This window comes from Schistocerca piceifrons, chromosome 1, assembly GCF_021461385.2.
Source record: "Schistocerca piceifrons isolate TAMUIC-IGC-003096 chromosome 1, iqSchPice1.1, whole genome shotgun sequence".
Lineage (NCBI taxonomy): Eukaryota > Metazoa > Arthropoda > Insecta > Orthoptera > Acrididae > Schistocerca > Schistocerca piceifrons.
In genome coordinates this window covers 494,127,127-494,153,868 of record NC_060138.1, presented here as the reverse complement: position 1 = coordinate 494,153,868, position 26,742 = coordinate 494,127,127, and the positions used below count along the sequence as shown (strand labels likewise).

General features: G+C 38.0%; 1 protein-coding gene across 1 annotated transcript in view; it reads left to right on the top strand.

Annotated features, from left to right (window-relative positions):
* The window catches only part of LOC124795770 (ribonuclease P/MRP protein subunit POP5), a 94,390-nt gene extending 71,123 nt beyond the window's left edge, over positions 1-23,267 (top strand). Inside the window, exon 4 of the mRNA XM_047259857.1 lies at positions 22,006-23,267. Within this exon, the coding sequence (XP_047115813.1) occupies positions 22,006-22,149 (144 nt within the window). The 3' untranslated portion in view covers positions 22,150-23,267. The remainder of the gene's footprint in view (positions 1-22,005) is intronic.
* The last annotated feature ends 3,475 nt before the right edge of the window (positions 23,268-26,742 follow it).

The window sequence follows — 26,742 nt, the reverse complement described above, 5'->3', positions numbered from 1 at the left end:
AATAGCCATTTATGTTTTTCTGTCTTAAGCATAGTGAAAACTAGAAAGTTATTTCGTGAGGTGGGATTCACATTTTTGGATTGTTCTAGTGGTTACACACTGCAAACATTCTGAGTAGGCCACATATCTTTCGATAATTACAGACTTCGAAAATATTTTTCTTGTGTGCTGTCTTTGGCACTGTCTCCAAAACATAGGAACAAAAATGATTAGATAAAAATACAGCACTGATTTCAAAACATTGACATCTGCTGAGAGACTTCATAAGCTACAAATAATACAAAGTTCCATATCAAGAAATTTTACTGTGCACAGAAACTATATATCATGACTAAAAAGGTGGGCTCAGATGGGAGTGGAGAAAGTCAAAACAGCTAACATGAAAGAGAAGCAGTTGTCACCAGAATGTAGAGCATGAAACACACAACACTGATGATATTGTGTAGAAAAAGCCATCCTTAAGCAAAACTGTCATTTAGTCTATAAATACTGATAGTATGACAAAACTCATTTACTTTTGATGATTACACTATTACCACTTCTGATGCTTACAAGAGAAGATTCCTAAGTGTGAATATACAATCTTGACAAAACTTGCTGGGCGTGTAGACGAGGCAAAATAATGCAGCACACATTTTTTTGTTTTTGCCCAATTTCACTTTTAATGCATAAAACATACTGCAAAAGCTAATTTGGCATATTAGTTTTGGAGGGAACATCTTTAAAACAATGATATATAAAAAATGTTTCTCGTATAAAAGTTGATATGCAATTAACATACTTAAAAACTGTATAATCAAATTTTGTAATGATGTGAAATTTTGCAAAATCCTCCACTACCATTACTTAAGTCTTAAAAATGAAAGCTTTGCGACAATATAAGTTAAAGAAGCTTTCAAACTACATACATCCATATGTAATAAAGCTTGTTTCTGAAATACCTTTTTTGGAAAAATAAGCTATGTGCAATGTGCTGTCAGAGTATTTTCAACATACCCAATTAAAATATCTATTCATTCATTATTAGTGTACTTATTTTACCAATATTTGTTTTATGTTTGAAATTATTTTTTGTTTTACATTCATTTTTTGTTTGTTTTTCAGTTTACCATTTCACATACATGTATTTTGGTAGTTGAAGGTAATAAGTAAGTCGTTATTATGATACAAAATCATTACAAAGGTGATAATCTGTAAATAAATGCTTAAAATGTAGCATGAATGAAATTTATTCACATAATAAACATGACAGTGAACAAAACATAAAAAAAATTCAGCAAAATTTCAAATTGTCGCAGGTGAGTCTGTAAATATCCTGTTTGTATCAGGCATACTTCAGTACATTGACAAGCCTTGGTGAAAAGAATTTATTTTGGACTAGTGACTGCAGCTTCCAACATTGAAAGCCATTTACATCTCATGACAGCACCTGTACCATTGAGCCGTTTGGTATTACCAGAGGAACAAGTTCCTTGTCCTCAGGTACGATGCACTATACAGTTTTTTCAGATGCAGAGCACATAGAACCTAGTGATAATACAGATTTTTCTCCATCTCTAGGAAAGGAAACATTTTTCAAACATCTTTTCTTCAGACATTTGTTTACCAGATTTAGATTTTTTCACAAGGACATTTGGGACTTCAAGAAAAGATTCTTGGTCCAAATCCACCATTAGTTTCTTTCAAAACTATGAAAAGGTGGGTGGTCACTGTGGGAAAAGAAAACAATGTTGACCATCTAGCAGAGCACAAAAAACTTGTTCATCTGTTGATCACAAAGGACTTGACAGCACAAGTGCAGATAAGGTACGTATATGTCTTTTGATGTTGGAAAAACCTTGTAAGAAGACTTTCAGAACTGTTTTGATGTCAATCTCCACTTGCAAAACAATATAGTTAATCAGCAGCCACTAGTACATATTCTGTTCTTTTTGCCATTGCACACCAATGTACTGAAATATATCTGATGTAGATCAGGATGTTTAGAGGATCCCTGCAACAATTTGATATCTGGCTGCATTTTGTTTTATATTGTATTCTCTGTCAGTATATTATGTGAAGAAATTTTGTCCATTTTATGTGCTTGGTGTAAGAAAACAATGTGTTTTAAGCATTCAGTTACAAATTATCATTAGTGTAATGACTTTTGCCGGCCGCGGTGGTCTAGCGGTTCTAGGCACTCAGTCCGGAACCGTGCGACTGCTACGGTCGCAGGTTCGAATCCTGCCTCGGGCACGGATGTGTGTGATGTCCTTAGGTTAGTTAGGTTTAAGTAGTTCTAAGTTCTAGGGGACTGATGACCACAGATGTTAAGTCCCATAGTGCCCAGAGCCATTTGAACAATTTTTTTTGTAATGACTTTGTATCATAATAATAAGTTACGTATTATTCTCAATTAACAAAATACATGTATGTGAAACATTGTATTAAAACAAAAGAATGTAGAAGATAATATAACAGTATAAAATAAATACCAGGCTGATAATGAATGTATAGACATTTTAACTAGGTATGTTGAAAATACTTTGACAGCACACTGTGTACAGCTTATTTTCCAGAAATGGTACTTCAGAAAGAAGCTTTATTTCACATGGATGTATGTAGCGTCAAAGCTACTTTAATTTATTTTGTATCAAAAATTTTCATTTTTCAGAATTAATTAATTATAGTGGGGCATTTTTCAAAATTTCAGATTATTACAAAATTTGATTATAAAGTTTTCAAAAATTTTAATCATTTATCAACTTTTATACAAGAAACATTTTTTATATGTCATAATTTCAAGATATTCTCATCAACTGTAATATGCCAAATTATCTTTTGGGGCATGTTTTACTTGTTAAAAGTTAAATTGGGCGCAAACAAAAAAATATGTATTGTATTATTTTGCTCCCTCTACATACTTATGTTAAAGCCCTTTCCAACTTGTAATGCACATAAGGCAGAGAGAACCAAGTTGAGTGTGGTGCTTATTTTCCATCCAGCATTCCACAGGCAACATGGAGCATTATTAATTTAGTGCCTGATGGGTTCATACCAACAAATGCTTCTAAGCTACCAGAAAATTCAGGTTACAGTTACCAAGGTGTAATTTGACAGCTGTGATGGATATTTCCCTGTCTTGAACTGGTGGGAGCAGCATCATCTCAGTGAATGGCGACCCCACTCTATATGAGCAAGTTTTCTCCCTGAGCTGCTTATTGTGAGGGGAAAATCGCATAAATCCCTTGTTGTTGTTGTGGTCTTCAGTCCTGATACTGGTTTGATGCAGCTCTCCATGCTAATCTATCTGTGCAAGCTCCTTCATCTCCCAGTACCTACTGCAACCTACACCCTTCTGAATCTGCTTAGTGTATTCATCTCTTGGTCTCCCTCTACGATTTTTACTCTCCACGCTGCCCTCCAATGCTAAATTTGTGATCGCTTGATGCCTCAGGACATGTCCTACCAACCGATCCCTTCTTCTAGACAAGTTGTGCCACAAACTTCTCTTCTCCCCAATCCTATTCAATGCCTCCTCATTAGTTACGTGATCTACCCACCTAATCTTCAACATTCTTCTGTAGCACCACATTTCGAAAGCTTCTATTCTCTTCTTGTCCAAACTATTTATTGTCCATGTTTCACTTCCATACATGGCTACGCTCCATACAAATACTTTCAGAAACGACTTCCTGATAATTAAATCTATACTCGATGTTAACAAATTTCTCTTCTTCAGAAACACTTTCCTTGCCATTGCCAGTCTACATTTTATATCCTCTCTACTTCGACCATCATCAGTTATTTTGCTCCCCAAATAGCAAAACTCCTTTACTACTTTAAGTGTCTCATTTCCTAATCTAATTCCCTCAGCATCACCCGACTTAATTCGACTACATTCCATTATCCTCATTTTGCTTTTGTTGATGTTCAGCTTATATCCTCCTTTCAAGACACTGTCCATCCCATTCAACTGCTCTTCCAAGTCCTTTACTGTCTCTTAACAGAATTATAATGTCATTGGTGAACCTCAAAGTTTTTTTTTCTTCTCCCTGGATTTTAATACCTACTCCAAATTTTTCTTTTGTTTCCTTTACTGCTTGCTCAACATACAGATTGAATAACATCAGGGAGAGGCTACAACCCTGTCTCACTCCCTTCCCAACCACTGCTTCCCTTTCATGCCCCTCGACTCTTATAACTGCCATCTGGTTTCTGTACAAATTGTAAATAGCTTTTCGCTCCCTGTATTTTACCCCTGCCACCTTTAGAATTTGAAAGAGAGTATTCCAGTCAACATTGCCAAAAGCTTTCTCTAAGTCTACAAATGCTAGAAACGTAGGTTTGCCCTTCCTTAATCTTTCTTCTAAGATAAGTTGTAAGGTCAGTATTGCCTCACATGTTCCAACATTTCTACGTAATCCAAACTGATCTTCCGCGAGGTTGGCTTCTACTAGTTTTTCCATTCGTCTGTAAATAATTCGCGTTAGTATTTTGCAGCTGTGGCTTATTAAACTGATAGTTCGGTAATTTTCACATCTGTCAACACCTGCTTTCTTTGGGATTGGAATTATTATATTCTTCTTGAAGTCTGAGAGTATTTCGCCTGTCTCATACATCTTGCTCACCAGATGGTAGAGTTTTGTCAGGACTGGCTCTCCCAAGGCCGTCAGTAGTTCTAATGGAATGTTGTCTATTCCCGGGGCCTTGTTTCGACTCAGGTCTTTCAGTGCTCTGTCAAACTCTTCACACAGTATCGTATCTCCCAATTCATCTTCATCTACATCGTCTTCCATTTCCATAATATTGTCCTCACGTACATCGCCCTTGTATAGACCCTCTATATATTCCTTCCACCTTTCTGCTTTCCCCTCTTTGCTTAAAACTGGGTTTCCATCTGAGCTCTTGATATTCATACAAGTGGCTCTCTTTTCTCCAAAGGTCTCTTTAATTTTCCTGTAGGCTGTATCTATCTTACCCCTAGTGAGATAAGCCTCTACATCCTTCCCTTATGCACCCAAATCTCTATAAATTCCTATGCATCCCTCCACCTCTTCTCAACCCGTTTTGTTCCACCACAAGATATTGTCCATACCTGCCCTGAATGAAAATGTTGAACTTTAAAACAAGCACAACACAGGCAAGTACAGCTGGAGCCTTGTCGGAATCTTGGACTGAAATGTTAGTCTGCCACATGGGTTCTGGAGGAGGGGATGGGACAAAATGTGAACTGAACAAATCAATCAACAAAATATACACAAAGGAAATAGCATCTACTTGAACACATCCTATGCTACTGCATTTAATATTCATACCATGAAACTTTAAGAACATCAAATGGGACATACTCAGATTCAGTGAAATGTGGCTGAAATGCAAAGTGACTATTGTCTTCATGTTGGGCACCTTCTGTTTCAGAATAACCCTGATGTAAATTCACATATGGGCAGTTTAGGTCTGGTATTTCACAATTGGAGGAAACACCTTATCACCACAAATATGCCCATATCAGACAGACTGATCTATGTGATCCTTGAGTTGTATCTACATACTTATGTGCATTCAACCATTGAAGAAATAGAACAATTCTCTGAAGACATGACAGTAGCAAAAAATTGAGAAAACACCATATTTTCCATAATGCTTGGCAATTCTAACATCAAAATGGGAGTGAAGTCTGCAGAAAACCTTCCCTCATTTGGAATTTGGTACTTTCATTGCAAGGCCAGAGAGGACAAATGATGATGAATTTCTTAAGAACCAACAGAAAAGTTAAGTGGAATGAAACTGAACAAACTCTTGACATAAATTATCAGCAGTATTACAACAGCAGTAAATAAAGTCAGTGCACTCCAAAAACAGAAAACTGTGAGATTCAACCTTGAAACAGAACAGCTTATAGATGAAAGACGAAACATTGACAGAGACACGTCCCCAACACAGAGACCTCAACAAAAATGTAAAGGCGGTTATCAGAAGGGATCAGTGGATCCAAAACCCAAGACTGGCTAAGGAGACCATCAAAGCCAAGTGAACATGAGACTTTAATTTCAGCGAGTTAAAGCAAACTTAATATCCACGACATTCAGATCAGTTGTTACTGAAAGAGACAAAATTATAAAAACTGTTGAGAACGTCATGAAAAGCTCCAAAGTCAATCACTATCAAGCCAGAGTCTTCATAATGAATTGTGTAGGTTTATTATGAATGTCAAATCAGAAGAATTGGAACCTATCAATAAAAAGCCAGAGTCTTCATAATGAATTGTGTAGGTTTATTATGAATGTCGGATCAGAAGAATTGGAACCTGTCAATAAAAATCAAAAGGAGCTAGCTCTGAAACAACTCAAGAATTGTAAAGTACCAGGAGAAGATCGTATAACATGCATGATGCTTAAAATTGGGGCAGAGATGAAGCAGCATTCCTAATTATATAAAATAAATGTCTTTAGGAAGGGAAGATTCCAGAGTTGTGGAAAAATTGGGAAGACATTCTGCTCTACAGAAAATGCGACAACATGAACAAAAAAAATTACTGGCCTATTTGTCTTTTATACTCGTATATATTTTATGTTTACTAACCAAAATCATTATGAACTGGCTGAGTAAAAAATTTGAGTTTTACAAAAAAGTTGAATGGGCAGGATTCAGAAAAGGATTGAGAACTGTTGCCCTTATTCAAGCAGTGTGTACACTGGTAGAGAAATATATGGGATATAAAATGTCCCACATTGTCTTCATAGGCAACCAGAAGGATTCAACATGGTTGAAATCTGGGCATATTGAGGTGATGAAAAGAACCCGCATGTAATGGGTCTATGTTGTGTGGGGGGTGCAGGGCTGTTGATGCTGTTCACACAATCTTGACTAAAATAAATCTAGGCTATAATAAGCTACCAATGGCACTGTTAAAATAAAGTAGTGGTATTTTGGCATCATGAATCAGCAGTGTGGATAGTCTGTAAATTGGAGAACCATCTGCTTTTCTATGCTGTAGCATTCTTCTCTCTCTCTTCTTCATTCACTAAATAAAGATATCCACTCCTGCACATTGACCTCCTCCACAGATTTCCGTGTCCTTTTTTCTTGTGGTTTGGGTCCAGGTTTCTCCTGCATATCGTTGGATGTTGTCTCTCCATCTTGTCAGAGGACGTCTGACACTTCTTCTTCACTCTACCTGTGATACCACTGCATCAGTGTTGGGGTCCATTTGAATTTGTTCTTAGTCCATTTGAATTTGTTCCTGACTGCCTGTCCTGCCCAACACCACTTTAGTCTCAATATCTGCTTGACAATCTCACAGAACCCTGTACTCATCCTTTACTCTTATTTCTTGGTCCTGTCTCTCAGACTCACTCCAAGCATTGCTGTCTCTCTATAGCCTTTTGACAGCCCCAGAGTTGATTTGTACTGCTTGTTGTAAGGATCATAGTTTTGAGTCCTTTGTTGTTACAGGCAGGATGCATTTGTCATAAATGTTCCTTTTAAAATTTGTAGGGGTACTAAGTTTATAGAGCATATAACCAGGTTTCCCAAATGCCATCCAATTGAGGCCTATTCACAGGTAATTTCTGCTGTCAAGTTATCTTTTCTGACTTGGATTTTATGCCTCAGATAAACGTATTCACTTATTACTTCCAGAGAGTAATTTCAATGGAGGTTGTAATACTGAGGGCTCATGACTTTGGTCTTTTGAAGATAAATTTTGAGACCTATAACTTGAGAAGCATTTTTGAGTTCTCAGATTACCTTTGACAATTCATTTGTGTCATTGCTAACAAGGATGATAATCTGCAAAGGAAAGGTGGTTGAGACATTTTCCAATCAATACCTTTATGTCCACAGCCCAGACACTTTAATACATCATCCAGAGTGAAGATGAATAACTCAATGGAGACTGTATCTCCTCGTCTATTGCTTCTTCTGACAAGAACCTTTCTAGTGATCCAATCATCCTTTATTTTCATATGTCAAGTGGCATTAATTTGGATTAGTTTGGTGTACCCCTAGGAAATATAAACTCTGTTCACCCAATACTGCCCAGGTTTTGATCATATCGAACTCCTTGTGGTGGCTACGAAGGCCATGTGACATGGGACATTGTATCCCATATATTTATCTATCAGTGCGCGTACTGCCTGAGTATGTTCAACAGTACTGATCTGTTTCTGAAGACTATCTGTTCAATTGGCTGGTAAAAATCAAATTTCTCATTCTGGCAGTTTGTAACGTGCAAATCTCGATGTTCGTGTTGTCGCTTGTTTTGAAGAGAGGATGGTTTCTGCATTTAACTGTGACTCTGGGATGTCCCTTCTTTGAGACATTTATGAGGACATGTTAGAAAATAATGCCTCTGAAATTTTTATGTGAAAATTCTTTAAAGATGTTTCAATGAAAGAAATGTTATTAACATTCTACTTCTTTATTCTTCAATTCTGCATATTTATTTCTCAATCTAGTCACCCTGGTGATGGATGTATTTCTCCAACAAAAGACCAGTTTGTTGTTACTGTACATTGTAGAATGTATGACGTTGTTGATGAAACTACCACCTCACCTTTGCTTGCTTCACCGCTATGAAACTGAAGGCCTTGAAGGTGTTCTGCAAGTATGCAAACAGATGAAAATTGGATGGGCCAAGTTAGGACTGCATGGAGGATGATGTATGACAGTGAACCCAAGACATCAGACTGTTGCAAATGTCACAGTGCTCTTGTGTGGTAGGAAGGGGAGAAGCTGTAAAAACAAGGGAGTGGGGAAATGGCACATGTATTCAGCTGCATCCAGACAGAGATGATGCACGACACCTCAGTAAACAGACCATTTCGTCTACTGAGATAAAAACAAGATTTTTCCAGCGTTTTTTTCTTTCCAAATTTCCCTGATTTCCCTAACTGTTTGAAATTCCCCGATATTCTTCTGTGTTCCTTGTTGCACATTCTGGTGACAACTGCTTCTCTTTCATGTTAGCTGTTTTGACTTTTTCACTCGGTTTTGAGCCCACTTTTTTAGTCATGGTGGATGGTGTCTGTGAATGGTAAACTTTCTTGATATGCAACTTTGTTATTTGCAGCTTAAAAAGTGTCTCTGTGGATGTTCACATTTTGCAATCAACACTGTGTTTATGTTTTTCATTTGTGTTCCTATGTTTTGGGAATAGCGCCAATGACAGCATTCTTAAGAAAAATATTTTCGGTGTTTATAATTGTCAAAAGACATGTGGCTACTTGGAATGTTTACAGTGTAACCACTGGAACACTCCAAAAATGTGAATCCCATCTCACAAGTTAGCTTTCTAGTTTTCATTATACTAAAGACAGAAAAACACAAATGATTGTGAAGGTTATTGACTTACGTTTATTTTGCAGTCAGAGGCTCTGAGTGTTATTAGTAAAAATGCTCTAGTTGGTTGGTTGATTTGAGGGAGGGAAACAAACCCTGGGGCTATGTTTGTAGAGCACAATACCCTTTCTGAACTACCAGATGAAAAATGTCATATTGCCATTACCCTTCGCTCAAGTATATTTTTGTTGTTCAGACTTAGCCATTAATTTCTTACTAAGAAGTTAGCATAAACACATCATAATTCATCACCAGAACAATATTACATAGGAATGCTCAATGAGTGAACTGATTGAATTCTAGCAAATGTGCAGTAATGTTCCTCTGTTTTTGTTACTTTGAGTTAGAGCAAGCAGTACTCCTAAACTAGATTTCTGAACCTTGCCTAGTGAATGAAAATGTAGCATGATGGTTAAATGGTCATAGTTAATCACATATTTCAGTCAGTTATCAAGACTTCCTGAATGTTGAAAATCATTCACACCAAAATGGTCTTTCTTGAAACAAGAAAATCCCATTCCAATGTGTTTTGCCCAAAAACATACGCGCCATGCACACAGTACAAACGATTCGTGCTGCCACTGTTGTCTTCACCTCTCTATTAAACCCGAAACAAACAACATGATACATATGCTAGATCTTTTCCCCACTTGTGACTTGCTTACACAGTCTTCATAAGCTTAATATTCTTTTACTAGTAATCCAGATGTCCTGGATCCCAGGTTGAAATGATGCCATAATCATCGTAAATGACAGCTGAAGACTTCCAGCATAAAAAGTCACCCTTGTTCTGCCAATGGCCGTATCAAAGAGGATGGAGTTTTAGGGCAGTCTCTTGCCCTTGGGGTGAGAAACTGCCCCTAAAAGGTGGAAGAATCAGGATGTTCCATGGCATTAGGGTGGAGAATAGAATTGAAACTACTGCATTAAAGACACATAACGTGTGTCCACAAGATATATGGCCTGTAATTGAAAAAGTGACATGATAATGTACTCTCCATAGGTAAAAGATTCCGGACAAGTCCCTCATTCAGATCTCCCTGAGGGGACTGCCAATTGGGAGGTGACCATGAGAAAAAGATTGAATAACCAATGGAAGGGTAAAGTTCTACAAATATGGGCATGAAATGTCAGAAGTTTGAACATGCTTGGGAAACTATAAAACATGAAAAGGGAATTTCTAAGGATCAGTCTAGATGTAGTGTGGTCATTGAAGTGAAATGCAAAGAGACAATGATTTCTGATCAGAGGAGTGTAGGGTAATATCAACAGCAGCAGAAAAATACTAGAATGGAAGTAGGATTTGTTATGAATAGGTAGGCAGGCCAGAGCATGAGTTATTTTGAACAGTTCAGTGATGAGATCATTCTCATCAGAATTGGCAGCAGAAATATACATGCCAGCATTGCAAGCAGAAGATGAAGAGATAAAGTATATGAGGGTACTGAATGGGTAGTTCAGTATGTAAAGGGATATAAAAATGCTGGTCTGAGCTTCCAGAGATAGTAGTCATGTGTGCTTGAGGTGTGCTTACCTGTGTGAATGTGTGTGTGTTTTCTTTTCTGAAGAAAACTTTGGACAACAACTAAATGTGTAACAGACTTTTTGTTGTGTGTTATCTGCAACTCTGCGTGTCATCTTTGTAGTGAGTAGCAATCTGTCCTTTTCCTAACGTTATTGATGCTCCAATGTGGAGTTTCCATTGTTTGATATGAAAATCTAATGGTCATGGGCTATTGGAATGTTGTTGTAGGTAAAGGAGTAGAAGAAAAGGGTATGGGAGAATATAGGCCTGCTAGTAGGAATGGCAGAGGAGAAAGACTTATTGAGATATGCAATAAATTTCAGCTAGTAATAGCAAATACTCTGTATAAGACTCACAAGAGGAGGAAGTATAATTGGAAAACACCTAATGATACGGGGAAGTTCCAGTTAGATTATATCATTGCCAGGCAGAAATTAAATATTGGATTGTTAGGTGTACCCAGATGCAGATATAGACTTAGATCACAGTTTAGTAATGATGGACAGTAGGCCCAAGTTTAGGAGACTAATCCAGAAGAATCAATGCACAAACAAGTGGGATACGGAAATACTAAGGAATGAAAAGATATGCTTGAAGTTCTCTGAGGCTCGAGAACAGCAATAATGAATTGCTCATTAGGCAATTCAGTTTAAGAGGAACAGACATCTCTAAAAAGGCAACCACAGAAATTGGAAAGAAAAACATAGGCACAAGAAAAGTAACTGCTAGGAAACCATGGGTAACGGAAGAAATATGTCAGTTGATCGTCAAAAGAAGTAAGTACGAATGTGTTCTGGGAAATTCAGAAATACAGAAATACAAGTCTCTCAGGAATGAAATAAGTAGCAAGTGTAGGGAAGCTAAGGTGAAATGGCTGCATGAAAAATGTGAAGAAATCCAAAAAGAAATGAGTGTCGGAGGGGCTGACTTGATATGTAGAAAAGTCAAAGTTCAACCTTTTATGAAAATAAAAGTGAGTGAAGTAACACTTAGAATGCAATGGGAATATTACTGTTAAATGCAGAATAGAGAGTGAATAGGTGGAAGGAGTACATTGGAGGCCTCTATGAGGGGGAGGACTTGCCTGATAAAGTGGCGGAAGAAGAAACAGTCGACAGGGAGGAGGTAGGGGATCCAGTATTAGAATCAAAATTTAAAAGGGCTTTGGACACCTTAAGATCTGATCAAGCAAAAGGCATAGAGAACATGCCATCAGAACTTGCAAAATCATTGACAGATGTGGCAACAAAACAACTATTCATTCTGGTGTGTAGAATATATGAGACAGGCGATATACCATCTGACTTTTGGAGATAGCAAGAGCTGACAAGTGCGAGAATTATTGCACATTCAGATTAACAGTTAAAGCATTCAAGTTGCTGACAAGAATAATATACAGGAGAATGGAAAAGAAAATTGAGGATGTGTTAATGACAATCAGTTTCACCTTAGGAAAGGTAAAAGTACCAGAGAGGCAGATCTGACACTGCAGTTGATAATGGAATCAGGAGTGAAGAAAAATCAAGACACATTAACAGGATTTGTTGACCTGGAAATTCTGAGAAAAATATGGCATGTACAAGAACCAAGAGGGAAGCATAAGACTGGAAGACCAAGAATGAAGTTCTCAAATTAAAAATGTCAAGTGAGCAGTGATGGAAATAAAAGAAAGGCTCAAGAGTGGGATTAAATTTCATTTAGAAAGGATGTTGTTGATAAGATCCACTGATGACATTGCCGTCCACCATGAAAATGAAGAAGAATTGCAGTATCTGTTGAATGGAATGAACCGTCTAGTTAGTGTAGAATATGGATTGAGAGTAAATCAAAGAAAGAGGAAAGGAAAGAGAAGTAACAGAAATGAGAACAGTGAGAAAATTAGTATTGGAATTGGGGATCATGAAGTAGATACAGTTAAGGAATTCTGCTACCCAGATAGCAAAATAATCCATCATGGATGGAGTGAGGAAGATATAAAAAGCATTGGCAAAAGGTCATTCTTGTCCAAGAGGTGTCTACTCCAAAACTCCCTCCCACCACCATACAGAACGCAGAACCTAAACAGACCCGCAACACAGTTATGAACCTTTCCTCCAGAAGCCTTAGTCCCACAGAAATATCAGTCCTTTCCGAAGGCCTCACCTTTTGTCCCACTCCCACATTCAACCATGCAGGACTAGTTAAAGACCTTCTCTGCTACTTCCGGTCCCTACAGTGGAATCACTTTTTCGCCACCAACCTAACCAATCAGACTAAACCAAAGACCAATATTGAACCTTGCCTAACTCAGTTCACTCCTCCATCCAACCGTGAGCCACCCCCAACTGCCTCCAAATCACCCCCTGTTAACTTTCCAGAATTTCTTAACCTCAAACCTTGCCTCAAAATCATTCCCCAAATTCCTCAACATGCAAACTAACCTTACATCCCCAGAAAGAACTGCAATCCACCATCTAAATACAGATCCCGACCTTATAATCCTACCTGCTGACAAAAGCACCACCACCGTTGTTTTGAACTGCAAAGATTATGTGGCAGAAGGACTCTGTCGGATGTCAGATACTTCCATGTACAAACCATGCCACAGTGATCCCATTCCAGTAATCCAGCAGGATCTCCAGTCACTACTCAAATCCTTAGGCCCATCCCAGAACCTCTCCCCAGAGTCCATTTCTCTACTTACTCCTACCACTCCCCACACTCCCACCTTCTACATGCTTCCTAAAGTCCATAAACCCAACCACCCAGGACGCCCCATTGTGGCCAGTTACTGTGCCCCCACTGAGAGAATCTCTGCTCTCGTAGACCAACACCTTCAACTTATTACCAGGAACCTATCCTCCTATATAAAAGATACCAACCATTTCCTCGACCGACTCTCCACAGTTCCTGTCCCTTTACCACACGGTACCCTGCTCGTCACTAGTGATGCCACCTCCCTGTACACTAATATTCCTAATGCCCATGGCCTTACTGCTATCGAACACTACCTGTCCAGACACTCTATGGATTCCAAACCAATAACCTTCTTCCTAGTCTCCATGACTAACTATATCCTCACCCACAATTACTTCTCCTTTGAAGGCATTACCTACAAACAAATCCGCAGTACGGTTATGGGCACCCGCATGACACCATCCTATGGTAACCTATTCATGGGCCATCTAGAGGAATCCTTCCTAAAAGCCCAGAATCCTAAACCCCTCACCTGGTTCTGATTCATTGATGACATCTTTGCTATCTGGATTGAAGGCGAGGACACCTTATTCACATTCCTCCAGAACCTCAACAACTTCTCCCCCATTTGCTTCACCTGGTCCTACTCAACCCAACAAGCCACCTTCCTAGATATTGACCTTCACCTCAGAGATAGCTACATCAGTACCTCCGCCCATATCAAACCTACTAACCACCAGCAATACCTCCACTTCAACATCTGCCACCCATTCCATACCAAGAAGTCCCTTCCGTACAGCCTAGCCACCTGAGGTCGTCGCATCTGCAGTGACGAGCAGTCCCTCTAAAAATATGCCGAGGGTCTCACTGAAGCCTTCACTGACTGTAATTATCCTCCCATTCTTGTACAGAAACAAATCTCCCGTGCCTTATCTTTCCAGTCTCCCACCACCTCCCAAAGTCCTACAGTCCGGCCACAAAGGAGCATTCCCCTTGTAACTCAGTACCATCCAAGACTGGAGCAACTGAATTACATTCTCCACCAGGGTTTCGATTACCTCTCGTCATGCCCTGAAATGAGAAATGTCCTGCCCACTATCCTTTCCACCTCTCCTACCGTGGTATTCCGCCGTCCACCGAACCTACACAATATACTCGTCCATCCTTACACAACCCCCCTGCTCCCAATCCCTTACTTCATGGCTCATATCCCTGTAATAGACCTAGACGCAAGACCTGTCCCACATATCCTCCTACCACCACCTACTCCAGTCCGGTCACTAACATCACCTATCTCATCAAAGGCAGGGCTACCTGTGAAACCAGTCATGTGATTTACAAGCTAAGCTGCAACCTCTGTGCTGCATTCTATGTAGGCATGACAACCAACAAGCAGTCTGTCCGCATGAACGGCCACCGACAAACTGTGGCCAAAAGACAAGTGGACCACCCTGTTGCTGAACACGCTGCCAAACATGATATCCCTCATCTCAATGGTTGCTTCACAGCCTCTGTCATATGGATCCTTCCCACCAACACCAGCTTTTCTGAATTGCACAAGTGGGAACTTTCCCTGCAATACATCCTTCGTTCCTGTAAACCTGGTGGCCTCAACCTTCGTTAGTCCCTGTCCTCACCCATCCAGCCTCCTCCCTGTTCCCATTCCAGCACTACACAGCTGTCATTTCACCGCCACACCCAGTCTCTTAATTTCTTTTTATTTCTCTCCTTTCCGGTACTTACCCTCTCTCCCCCCCACACTCTCTCTCCTGCCCTCTTTCTAAACTGCAACACTTCACTGTCCGCCACTCCCACCATACTATCACTCTACCTCCCCGCCATAGCCTCCACCTTACCCCCACCCAGTCACCACTCCCATCATGCACTGGTGCTGCTGTTTGCAGTGTGGTTTCAGCTCTCTGAGACTGCAGATGTGTGTGCAAGTTGCGTTTACGTGAGTGAGTGTGTGTGTGTGTGCATGTGTGTATGTGTGTCTACTGCTGACAAAGGCCTTAAGGGCCGAAAGTTTTCATCGTGTGAATCTTTTTGTTGTGCCTATCGCGACTCAGCATCTCTGCTATATGGTGAGTAGCAACTTTCCTTCTCTGGTATTGTTACATTCCATCCTGGATTTTCCATTGTTTGTATAATGTTCTGATCTTGACACAGCTTGAGCTGTTTTTCAGAATTGTTTCCAGAAGTTTTTGATATTACTGGTGGTTTAGAAAGTGAAGCGAATTATCTTCGAGGTTCCATCAGACTGATAGATTTAGAAGACAGCTGAATGCAGTTAAAAAAATAAGAGTGTGTGTGGTCTCGAATTCGTGACCCCGTGTTTACATTTCACATTTACCACTAGACCCGAGCTCGTACTGGACTGTAACAACTCAAGAAGGAGGCAACACAACATCACTGAAATCAGCATCATTTAGCAGAAACGTGTGCCTGGGAATTGGGAAACGTAGTGAGACGGAAGTCAGAGAGATGGATGTTTTCCATAATAGATTTCACCACAAGGGTTATTTTTATATACTGGTTTTGGCAACCACATGAATCTGCCCACAAAATTAGCTAAGTAATTTTTTCCCTCACATTTTTATCAATATACTTCTTCAGACAGCAACCTACTTCTTGGGCACCTCGATCTGCACTGCCATTGACCCAAACAAAGCAAAACCCTTTTTCTGTCGCACCAGACTGAACTCTGCAGTTATACATCCACAACTGTTTTGTAGAATGCAGTGGTGGTTGGGGTTCTTGGCAACAACAATTTCTTCTCAAGATGAAGTGTGATCACTTCAAATCCTTCAAACTGTCTTGCTCTTTGCATATCTTGCCTTTTTTTGTGTCACTTGCAACTATTCAGTGTTTTTTATGTTCGAAGTGAAATGCTTCTTTCTGAGTTGAATAATCTCTGGTTGCATTTTTGTACAGAGTGAGTGGCAATGGTTACAAGTACCCTTTTTCAGTGATTTGTTTTTTATGCTGAAGTACTTGTAGAATATGACTTTATGCCTTGACATGCTCATTGGATTGTTAACTTCCAATTGGTTTTGTTCATACATAAATTCTACTGTTATGTGGCTTTCAAAATATTCCTTCTCAGTTATGTTTGGACATCAAGGCAAATTGTATCTAGGAATTTTACTTGCTTTGATATACCACTTCCTGAACCCTTCCATCACCAATCTCATCAAGACCAACTTACGCTCCCCATGTGTCAGCAATATTGTCAGAGGTATCCTTTTGTAGTGCTGTCTTCATGTTTTGGGGAGAAATACAAAATGTCTACACAAAAGTATCAGGACAAACCTCAACACCAACATTGTATACACACTTGAAAATTTATTCCTTTCAGGTAATGCATTTCTTTTCCATTTAGTTGACACCTGTTTTCTCATAGAAGTAAAAACCTCTTAGCATGATGTTGCAATTCATTGTGATTCTTAAATTTTTTATGTTGCTATGTCATGTCATGTTTCTTCATTCACAGCATCTGGTCTTTTTTCCCTCTCTTTTTTTTTTCTCTCCAGACAAAGAATCTGAATTACTTTGGCAGCTTGAAAACACCTTCAGCACTATAGTAATCTCCATTCTTATTTCTTTTCAGTTTCCATATTTTCACATTTTGCTAAGGATACTTTCTTTTTTGAACTTTTCTCAGCTGTCTTGTTTCAGAACTTTGCATAAATCTTCAGCTGGAGCTGCATTTCTGTCATGTAGCAAAAAAGTATATATAATTCCATATTATTTCACCAAAATCAAATAAATGTAATAATGGCTGTATTTATATATGCTGGACTGTACAAGGTTGTGTTGATTAGGTTAGACCAGAATAGGAATGAAAAATGTTAAAATACATAAAATGTAACCTAACAAATGAAATGAACAAGAGCCACTGGTAATGTAGCCCTACGAAACAATTGTATACATTCAGGATTATTTGACTGTACACATCAATGGGAATATAATTTATATGCAGTGTTTGTATGCCACGACTACTAATTGAACAACCTCTCATTCACTACTTAACAACACAAATTGTTAACAATATTGTGCATGTACATCTTACACTGAAATAAAAGATGTTGGAGCAGTTTATCGTTCATTACTTTAAGTCATTAGGAAATTCTGCTTAATTTTTCCTCTCCTCTTCAAACTGCATTTATTCCAAGGTCCATATTGTTTGAAATTGTACGATATGAGAAAAACAAAGTAGTTCTTTTGTTGCTGTCAGTAACGTCACTTGAATGACTTTGTTCACTATTGCAAAACAGGTGGTGTTTGATTCATATTTGCTGAAATGGAATGGAGAGATGGTGCCTGGGTTAAACTGCCCCTAGGTGGTAGCACATTAAAGATGTTTCTTGGATCTTTTTTGTTAAACTAGAATAGACTTGTCTTGTACGAGTGCAGTGTCAATCTCACTGTTCCTGTATTGGTTCTTGGATCACTGTTGCTAACTGTTAATCACTTAATGAAATTCTTAATTTTTTGTGCTCTTCCCCCCCCCCCCCCCCCTCCCTTCCCTCCACCTCCCATGCCCTCCCTATTGGTCATATATATTGCAGAAAATGTGTTGGTATTGCAAGTGTTAATACTATTCAAAGCATTAATACAGTCATCTGTTAATCAGTGGTTACTTAATTAGATATTTTCATTGTTAAGATATTCTGTAAGCATAATTTTAAGTTCACCACTTTCAGAAAATTTAAGGTCCTGCTGTTAAGCCATTGATATTCCATTAACCAGTGAACCATTTCTGTTCTTGATTGTGATTTTAAGTGTGTCCTTCCTTTGGTGTTTCATTTTCAGTTTGAATCTTGGATTTATCACACCCATTAGAACAAATCAATTTTCTTTTAGATTTTGCCCATGTCTACAAACATTTTACTGAAATTTAAAGTACCTAACCTATTGAGATGAAGCCTATCTTTCAGTAGACATTTATTATTTAAAAAACTCATCACACCACAGCCTAATGGCATTATTTATTCAGACAGTGTATGTATCATGCACCCATATTCTGTGGGCAATACTGATAATATCAGCCTGGAAGTTGTGTCTACAGTTTTCATCAACCTAACCAGATTCCATGTCACACTAGCAATTTATTCCTTACTGCAGCTGCCAGTGGAGTATGTACCTACATGGTAAAATTTTTGACCACGTTCCTTTTCATACATAATGCTTTTAAAATATTTGTTCATTTGATGGAAGCAAACTCGAAGATTATCATCAGTCTTACAATTTCACACCATAATATTTCTCAACACAAAGTCACCTATTAACAGGAATTCATTTATATCTTCCCCATTTCCTTGTAGCTCTGTCACACTTACCGCTTTTATTGTAGATAACCATTTTCCATTCATATGTATAAACATGTTTTCCACTGAAGGAGGTCTCTCTATTATTTTTAGTTATATTAATAATGCTTGACTCATCACAGCTTCTACAGCCTCCATGAGATCCTTTAGAAAGTTCACTAACGATTTGTGTCTTTGCTTTAGTGATGTATCATAAAATGTTACTAGAACTTTAGTGATTTACCATGTAAATGTTACTGTAATACACATATTACTCTGCCAGTACAGTACATGTTCTTTCTGCTTTAAAATATCTACTCTTTATTTTTGTACAATATTTGCTCTGTGTATTGTAACTCAGTGATCATTTAATATATAAATAATGACATTAATGCAAATTTAATATTTTATTTTGTTATACATTTGACTTGTCCTACATCATAATATACTATTTGTGTACTATATGATTACCAGGACCAATAAAACTCTACTCTACTCTACTCTACTCTACTCATTATGCTCCCTGTTTGCTCAGGATTCTTTGTTGCTAAGAGGTCAAGTATTCAGTATGATTTCAGATGACGTTTCATGACTACCATTGACTTTAAACATGTATTTTCACCAGCATATTGATAATAGATTGAAGTCACTACCAACTATAATTGTGTGAGTGGGGAAACTATTCAAAATGAGACTCAAGTTTTCTTTGAACTATAAAGCAACTGTATCATCTGATTTGGGGAGTCAGTAAAAGGAACCAACTATCTCTTTATTCAAGTTGTCAGTTATAACCTCTACACATAATAACTCACAGGAACTGTCTAGTTCAGTTTGACTACAGTGTAGACTACTTCTGACAGTAATAAACACTCCACCACCAACTCTATTTAATCTATCCTTTCTGAACATGGTTAAGTCCTTTGTAAAAATTTTGGCTGAACTTTTTCTGGCTTTAGTCATCTTTCCATACCGATAACAACTTGAGAGTCAGTGCTTTCTACTACCACTTGGAGTTCTGGTTCTCATCTACAACAGTTTGCAACTACAATATTGTTTGTTGCTATGTCTACCCTCTTCCTGCTTTCGTCCTGCACCCTTTGAAACTGAAGTCCTTTCTGCACTTCCCCAATACCCTCTAACCTAACAAACTGCCACTATCCTCCTCACTGCCCTTGTTACCTCTGTCACAACTTCCTTTGTGTGTTGGACTCCTGATCTATGTACTTTCAGTGGGTAGGAATATACCTGCTTTACAGTGTTCACAAAAATATGGTTTGCAAATGTGTAGTGAAATGCCTATAGACAGATAGTTAGGACATAACAAGTGAACCCTGCAGGGTAGCTATAAGTGCCTCTCTGCCCCACTAGGCAGCTCAGTAGTACATAAAACACTTGATTAGACTTGAAGCCACTTCTAACACCTATTATATAAAGTAATAACAAGAGGGCTGCAGCCACCTTCACAGCTAATGAACGCTGTTTCTCAAAATATGCTGTATTGGTTAAAAACAGTCTTGGCTGCAATTTTAGTTTTTTTTATTTATTTATTTTTATTTTTCAGTGACGCATTTCACCTTATTTAGGCATCTTCAGGCTATCTAAATAGAAAACAGAGAATAAATACATCTATTTAAGAATCGCAATCACGTTGTGCAGACTTGGATAACCTATAAGCATTTATAAATAGATCACCTATTGAAAGATCAAATACCTTAATTTGGTATTTCTTAGAAGAATCCTTTAGTCAGTGTAGCCAGAGGGCATCGTCGAATATATCAGGCCAACACCGCCTTCATTAAACTCAGTAGCCTGAAGATGCCTAAATAAGGCGAAACACGTCGTTGGAAGAAAGAAAGAAAAAAATAATGCAATAAAGACTGTTTTTAACCAATACTGTTAAGCACTGATTTGCTGTATGCCACATACGGATTGGAAGAATTTCAAAACATCTACATCTACATCTACATGCATAATCTGCAAGCCACCTGATGGTGTGTGGCGGAGGGTACCCTGAGTACCTCTATCGGTTCTCCCTTTTATTCCAGTCTCATATTGTTTGTGGAAGGAAGGATTGTCGGTATGCTTCTGTGTGGGCTCTAATCTCTCTGATTTTATCCTCATGGTCTCTTCGCGAGATATACGTAGGAGGGAGCAATATACTGCTTGACTCTTCGGTGAAGGTGTGTTCTCGAAACTTTAACAAAAGCCTGTACCGAGCTACTGAGTGTCTCTCCTGCAGAGCCTTCCACTGGAGTTTATCTATCATCTCCATAATGCTTTCGCGATTACTAAATGATCCTGTGACGAAGCGCGCTGCTCTCCGTTGGATCTTCTCTATCTCTTCTATCAACCCTATCTGGTACGGATCCCACACTGCTGTGCAGTATTCAAGCAGTGGGTGAACAAGCGTACTGTAACCTACTTCCTTTGTTTTCAGATTGCATTTCCTTAGGATTCTTCCAATGAATCTCAGTCTGTCATCTGCTGTACCGACGATCAACTTTATATGATCATTCCATTTTAAATCACTCCTAATGCGTACTCCCAGATTATTTATGGAATTAGCTGCTTCCAGTTGCTGACCTGCTATTTTGTAGCTAAATGATAAGGGATCTATCTTTCTATGTATTCGCAGCACATTACACTTGTCTACATTGAGACTGGATTGCCATTCCCTGCACCATGCGTCAGTTCGCTGCAGATCCTCCTGCATTTCAGTACAATTTTCCATTGTTACAACCTCTCGATACACCACAGCATCATCTGCAAAAAGCCTCAGTGAACTTCCGACGTCATCCACAAGGTAATTTATGTATATTGTGAATTGCAACGGTCCAATGACACTCCCCTGTGGCACACCTGAAATCACTCGTACTTCGGAAGACTTATCTCCATTGAGAATGACATGCTGCATTCTGTTATCTAGGAACTCTTCAATCCAATCACACAATTGGTCTGATAGTCCATATGCTCTTACTTTGTTCATTAAATGACTGTGGGGAACTGTATCGAACGCCTTGCGGAAGTCAAGAAACACGGCATCTACCTGCGAACCCATGTCTATGCTGTAAAAAGGATGATTACTGTTCAGTTAGTTTTTATATGAAATTCTGTATGGATATTTCTGATCCAGCATTGCTACTGAAGTGTTTTACATGATTTTTGTTTCAGCGCTATCAGCAACGACAACTCATTAAGATTTGGTCTGTGCTGAAAACAGATGAGGAAAGGCATGCAATGGAAACTGCAGTCATGGATCTCAAGCCACTAGAGAGCTTCATTTCCCCTCAGCATCCTGGAAAGAAAAGTTCATAGTGTGTTGTATTTTGAAAGTGAAATACTTTTTCCTCAATATGTTAAAAATTCATCTGGAAAGCAGTTTCTTCTTGCCATATGACAACAAACACGATATTGATAGCATTCATTCCAGTCTTCATAACATGGGAATTCCATTCTAATGGTTTTATGACTTGTCACCAATTATCAATTTTTATTCAAGTTATATTGCATGTTTTGTGTTCATAATTAAATTACTGTAGATGTTAATTTTTCACAGATTGTGGGAGATGAGTAATTTCTACATTTTTTACAATGATTATAATTCATTCATAAATTGTTTAACATGTAAAATGAGTATACGTTTGTTAAAGTCTGCCAGTCAGTACAGAAGTCATATCACTGACAAGGCGACATAGCACCACTTGAATATCCCCTGTGGTGTTTCTGGAGACAAACTGGACTTGTGAAGTAAAATATAATTTTAGTGGGTGTCAAACTGATAAAACTGTCCATACCTCCAATTTTGAGGTTGTTCAATATTTATTGTAATTGTTTGTTAGAAATAAGACTGAAGGTGTAACTATCTAAAGTGTATCTAGCAGTGATTGGTTTGGTAGTTATTCATTCATCCACAAGTTATTTTCAAAATGCTATCAGACATGTCATCTTAACTGAAGGAGAACACAATTTATTTGAAAATATGTAACTGATTTATGCCTGTGGGTAATACTATGAAAAGGGAAGGATTTATTAAGTTTGTAATGCTTCCTGTTCCTTTGTTTAGTGGCAAATCAACACAGCTTTCATCATCAAACTCTCATTGTGTATTGTTCATACTTGAGTCTAAATGTTTTTATTTTTATGTTAATACTTCAGTGTAAAGTGACAAATGTTAAGTCTATAAATAGGGAATTAGCATTACAGTAATATTATCTTATTTAGAAATACATCAGCACTATTACTTTGTATCGGGCCCTTGATAATACTTCTTACATTCTGTTGAATTCCTTGGCTTATATGAAAAAAACTGAGTTAGCAAATCACCACAATGAATTATAGCATGAGTGAAGCAAAATGTTGAAATTGTCCATCAGAGGTCCATGTCTTAGCACTGTAGAGTTAGAATCATTAAATTATGACAGTTTTTGGTTGAATGACATTCTTTATTACTAAATGACGTCAACTTTTTACTATTTCCTACTCTCTTATCTAAATAGTCCTTAACTTTTTAATTTGAATTACTTAAGAGGTATGTGTTAACTGACTCTTTAAATAGTTTGATTTTATTTAGTTACAAAGTTACGCCCTCTTTGGCCAAAGTAGAACTGATTATGTGAACCACATTTCAATTTACACACCCCAGATGCTTTGTATTTTTTACCATTACTTTTTTTATCCATTTTATCACTGTTATGTTTCAGCCTATATTCCAAATGACTTGCTGTCTGAAAAGCTACTCTGAAATTCTTAGGGAAGTCAGATGTTAATTTCTTGGTAAGCAGATCATAATATTGCAAAGTAACAAATTCCTTTTTTTGGTGGTTTGATAAGTTTGTGTCTTTAAAGAATTTGTGTAACCACTTTACCCCTGTTCAATTAGCTACTGCCAACTCTTTGAGGATATTAAAATCTCACTATACTTCTGTATCATGCAGCGATAATTTACAAAGACATGCTACTATTGCGCATGCAAGAATGTTTTTTATGCTGCGGAGGATCACTGGAATCTGCCCTTATTATTGCATCTTGAATGTATTGTCTTACCTATTTTTATCCTCCTTTCTAGTGATCATTAAGTCCAAGAAATTTACCTTTTTATCTACGTTCTTCCCTAGTGTATACTTTACATTTTCATGTTGTTGATTAAATAAATGTTGGAGGGCTGCTAAATCTGTCTCTCCTCCCCTGATTGTCATAAATTTCTCATAAAGATAATGTTTGTAAACAATTTTCTGTGCCAACTGGGGTTGTTTATGAACATGTTTGCTTCTAAGTTATTTATAAAAATGTCTGCAAGACCTTTTATTGTTGGTAAATTTTACCATCTAACACAATGTAGTTAAAATTTAAACTAGAATTTAAAAATTCTGAAAACTCAAACAGCTCACCCTCTCCCATTGTGTTATTGTTGTCAGATTATCCTTGTTGTTGTTGTTGTGATCTTCAGTCCTGAGACTGGTTTGATGCAGCTCTCCATGCTACTCTATCCTGTACAAGCCTCTTCATCTCCCAGTACCTACCGCAACCTACATCCTTCTGAATCTGCTTAGTGTATTCATCTCTTGGTCTCCCTCTACAATTTTTACCCTCTACGCTGTCCTCCAATACTAAATTGGTTATCCCTTGATGCCTCAGAACATGTCCTACCAACCGATCCCTTCTTCTAGTCAAGTTGTGCCACAAACTTCTCTTCTCCCCAATCCTATTCAATACTTCCTCATTAGTTATGTGATCTACCCATCTAATCTTCAGCATTCTTCTGTAGCACCACATTTCAAAAGCTTCTATTCTCTTCTTGTCCAAACTATTTATCGTCCATGTTTCACTTCCATACATGGCTACACTACATACAAATACTTTCAGAAATGACTTCCTCACACTTAAATCTATACTCGATGTTAACAAATTTTTCTTCAGAAACGCTTTCCTTGCCATTGCCAGTATACATTTTATATCCTCTCTACTTCGACCATCATCAGTTATTTTGCTCCCCAAATAACAAAACTCCTTTACTACTTTAAGTGTCTCATTTCCTAATCTAATTCCCTCAGAATCACCCGACTTAATTCGACTACATTCCATTATCCTCGTTTTGCTTTTGTTGATGTTCATCTTATATCCTCCTTTCAAGACACTATCCATTCCGTTCAACTGCTCTTCCAAGTCCTTTGCTGTCTGATACAATTACAATGTCATTGGCGAACCTAAAAATTTTTATTTCTTCTCCATGGATTTTAATACCTACTCTGAATTTTTCTTGTGTTTCCTTCACTGCTTGCTCAATATACAGATTGAATAACATCGGGGAGAGGCTACAGCCCTGTCTCACTCCCTTCCCAACCACTGCTTCCCTTTCATGCCCCTTGACTCTTATAACTGCCATCTGGTTTCTGTACAAATTGTAAATAGCTCTTGATGTTCATGCAAGTGGTTCTCTTATCTCCAAAGGTCTCTTTAATTTTCCTGTAGGCAGTGTATATCTTACCCCTAGTGAGATAAGCCTCTACATCCTTACATTTGTCCTCTAGCCATCCCTGCTTAGCCATTTTGCACTTCCTGTCGATCTCATTTTTGAGACGTTTGTATTCCTTTTTGCCTGCTTCATATACTGCATTTTTATATTTTCTCCTTTCATCAATTAAATTCAATATATCTTCTGTTACCCAAGGATTTCTACTAGCCCTCGTCTTTTTATCTACTTGATCCTCTGCTGCCTTCACTTCTCCATCCCTCAAAGCTACACATTCTTCTTCTATTGTATTTCTTTCCCCCATTCCTGTCAATTGTTCCCTTATGCTCTCCCTGAAACTCTGTACAACCTCTGGTTTAGTCAGTTTATCCAGGTCCCATCTCCTTAAATTCCCACCTTTTTGTAGTTTCTTCAGTTTTAATCTACAGGTCATATAACCAATAGATTGTGGTCAGAGTCCACATCTGCCCCTGGAAATGTCTTACAATTTAAAACCTGGTTCCTAAATCTCTGTCTTACCATTAGATAATCTATCTGAAAACTGTCAGTATCTCCAGGCTTCTTCCATGTATACAGCCTTCTTTTATGATTCTTGAACCAAGTGTTAGCTATGATTAAGTTGTGCTCTGTGCAAAATTCTACCAGGCAGCTTCCTCTTTCATTTCTTAGCCCCAATCCATATTCACCTACTACGTTTCCTTCTCTCCCTTTTCCTACTACCGAATTCCAGTCACCCATGACTACTAAATTTTCGTCACCCTTCACGTGATCAGTGTTACTACAACATATGCAAAACTAAGCATAAAATTAGACCTGTTGCTCTATTCTTTGAGACTGAGGGCTGACCTTTCTCTTTTATGGAAATGCAGATTATGCTCATGTATGTTAATGGTAAACAGGCAAAAATGAAACCAAAATGAATTTAAGGAGGCAGATGGCAAAACAAGAGAGGAAGTAAAGAGATCCCAGCTTGCTTCGTCACATTGCACCCTCATTGGATTGACCAGATAGATATTGAAAATAGTTAACTGGGCAATTCAATGACCATAAGTGACCCCGGAAAGAGGGTTTAACAGTCTACATGCAAAAAAATATTACATAAGAAATCTTATAGAAAACTAAAGTACATATGGTTTTCAAATACCTACTTATATGAACTGGCCATATGAAAGTCCCCATACAAAATATTTATATATAGTGTATTGTACAATGGCCCAAAATATCCACAAGTTATATTTTTAATAAAAATTAGGCATCTTCATCATAAGTGATGTCCTTTTTGAGTAAACAACAATTACATTCTAAGATACATATTACTTTATACAAGTCCTGTCTTGACTCAAAGAATAAATGATCAAGGGTTGCGAAATGTTAAATTACACTGTGCATTGCAGTTCATTTTCAGACAGAAAATTTCACTTTTTCAATGTTAAGTATTT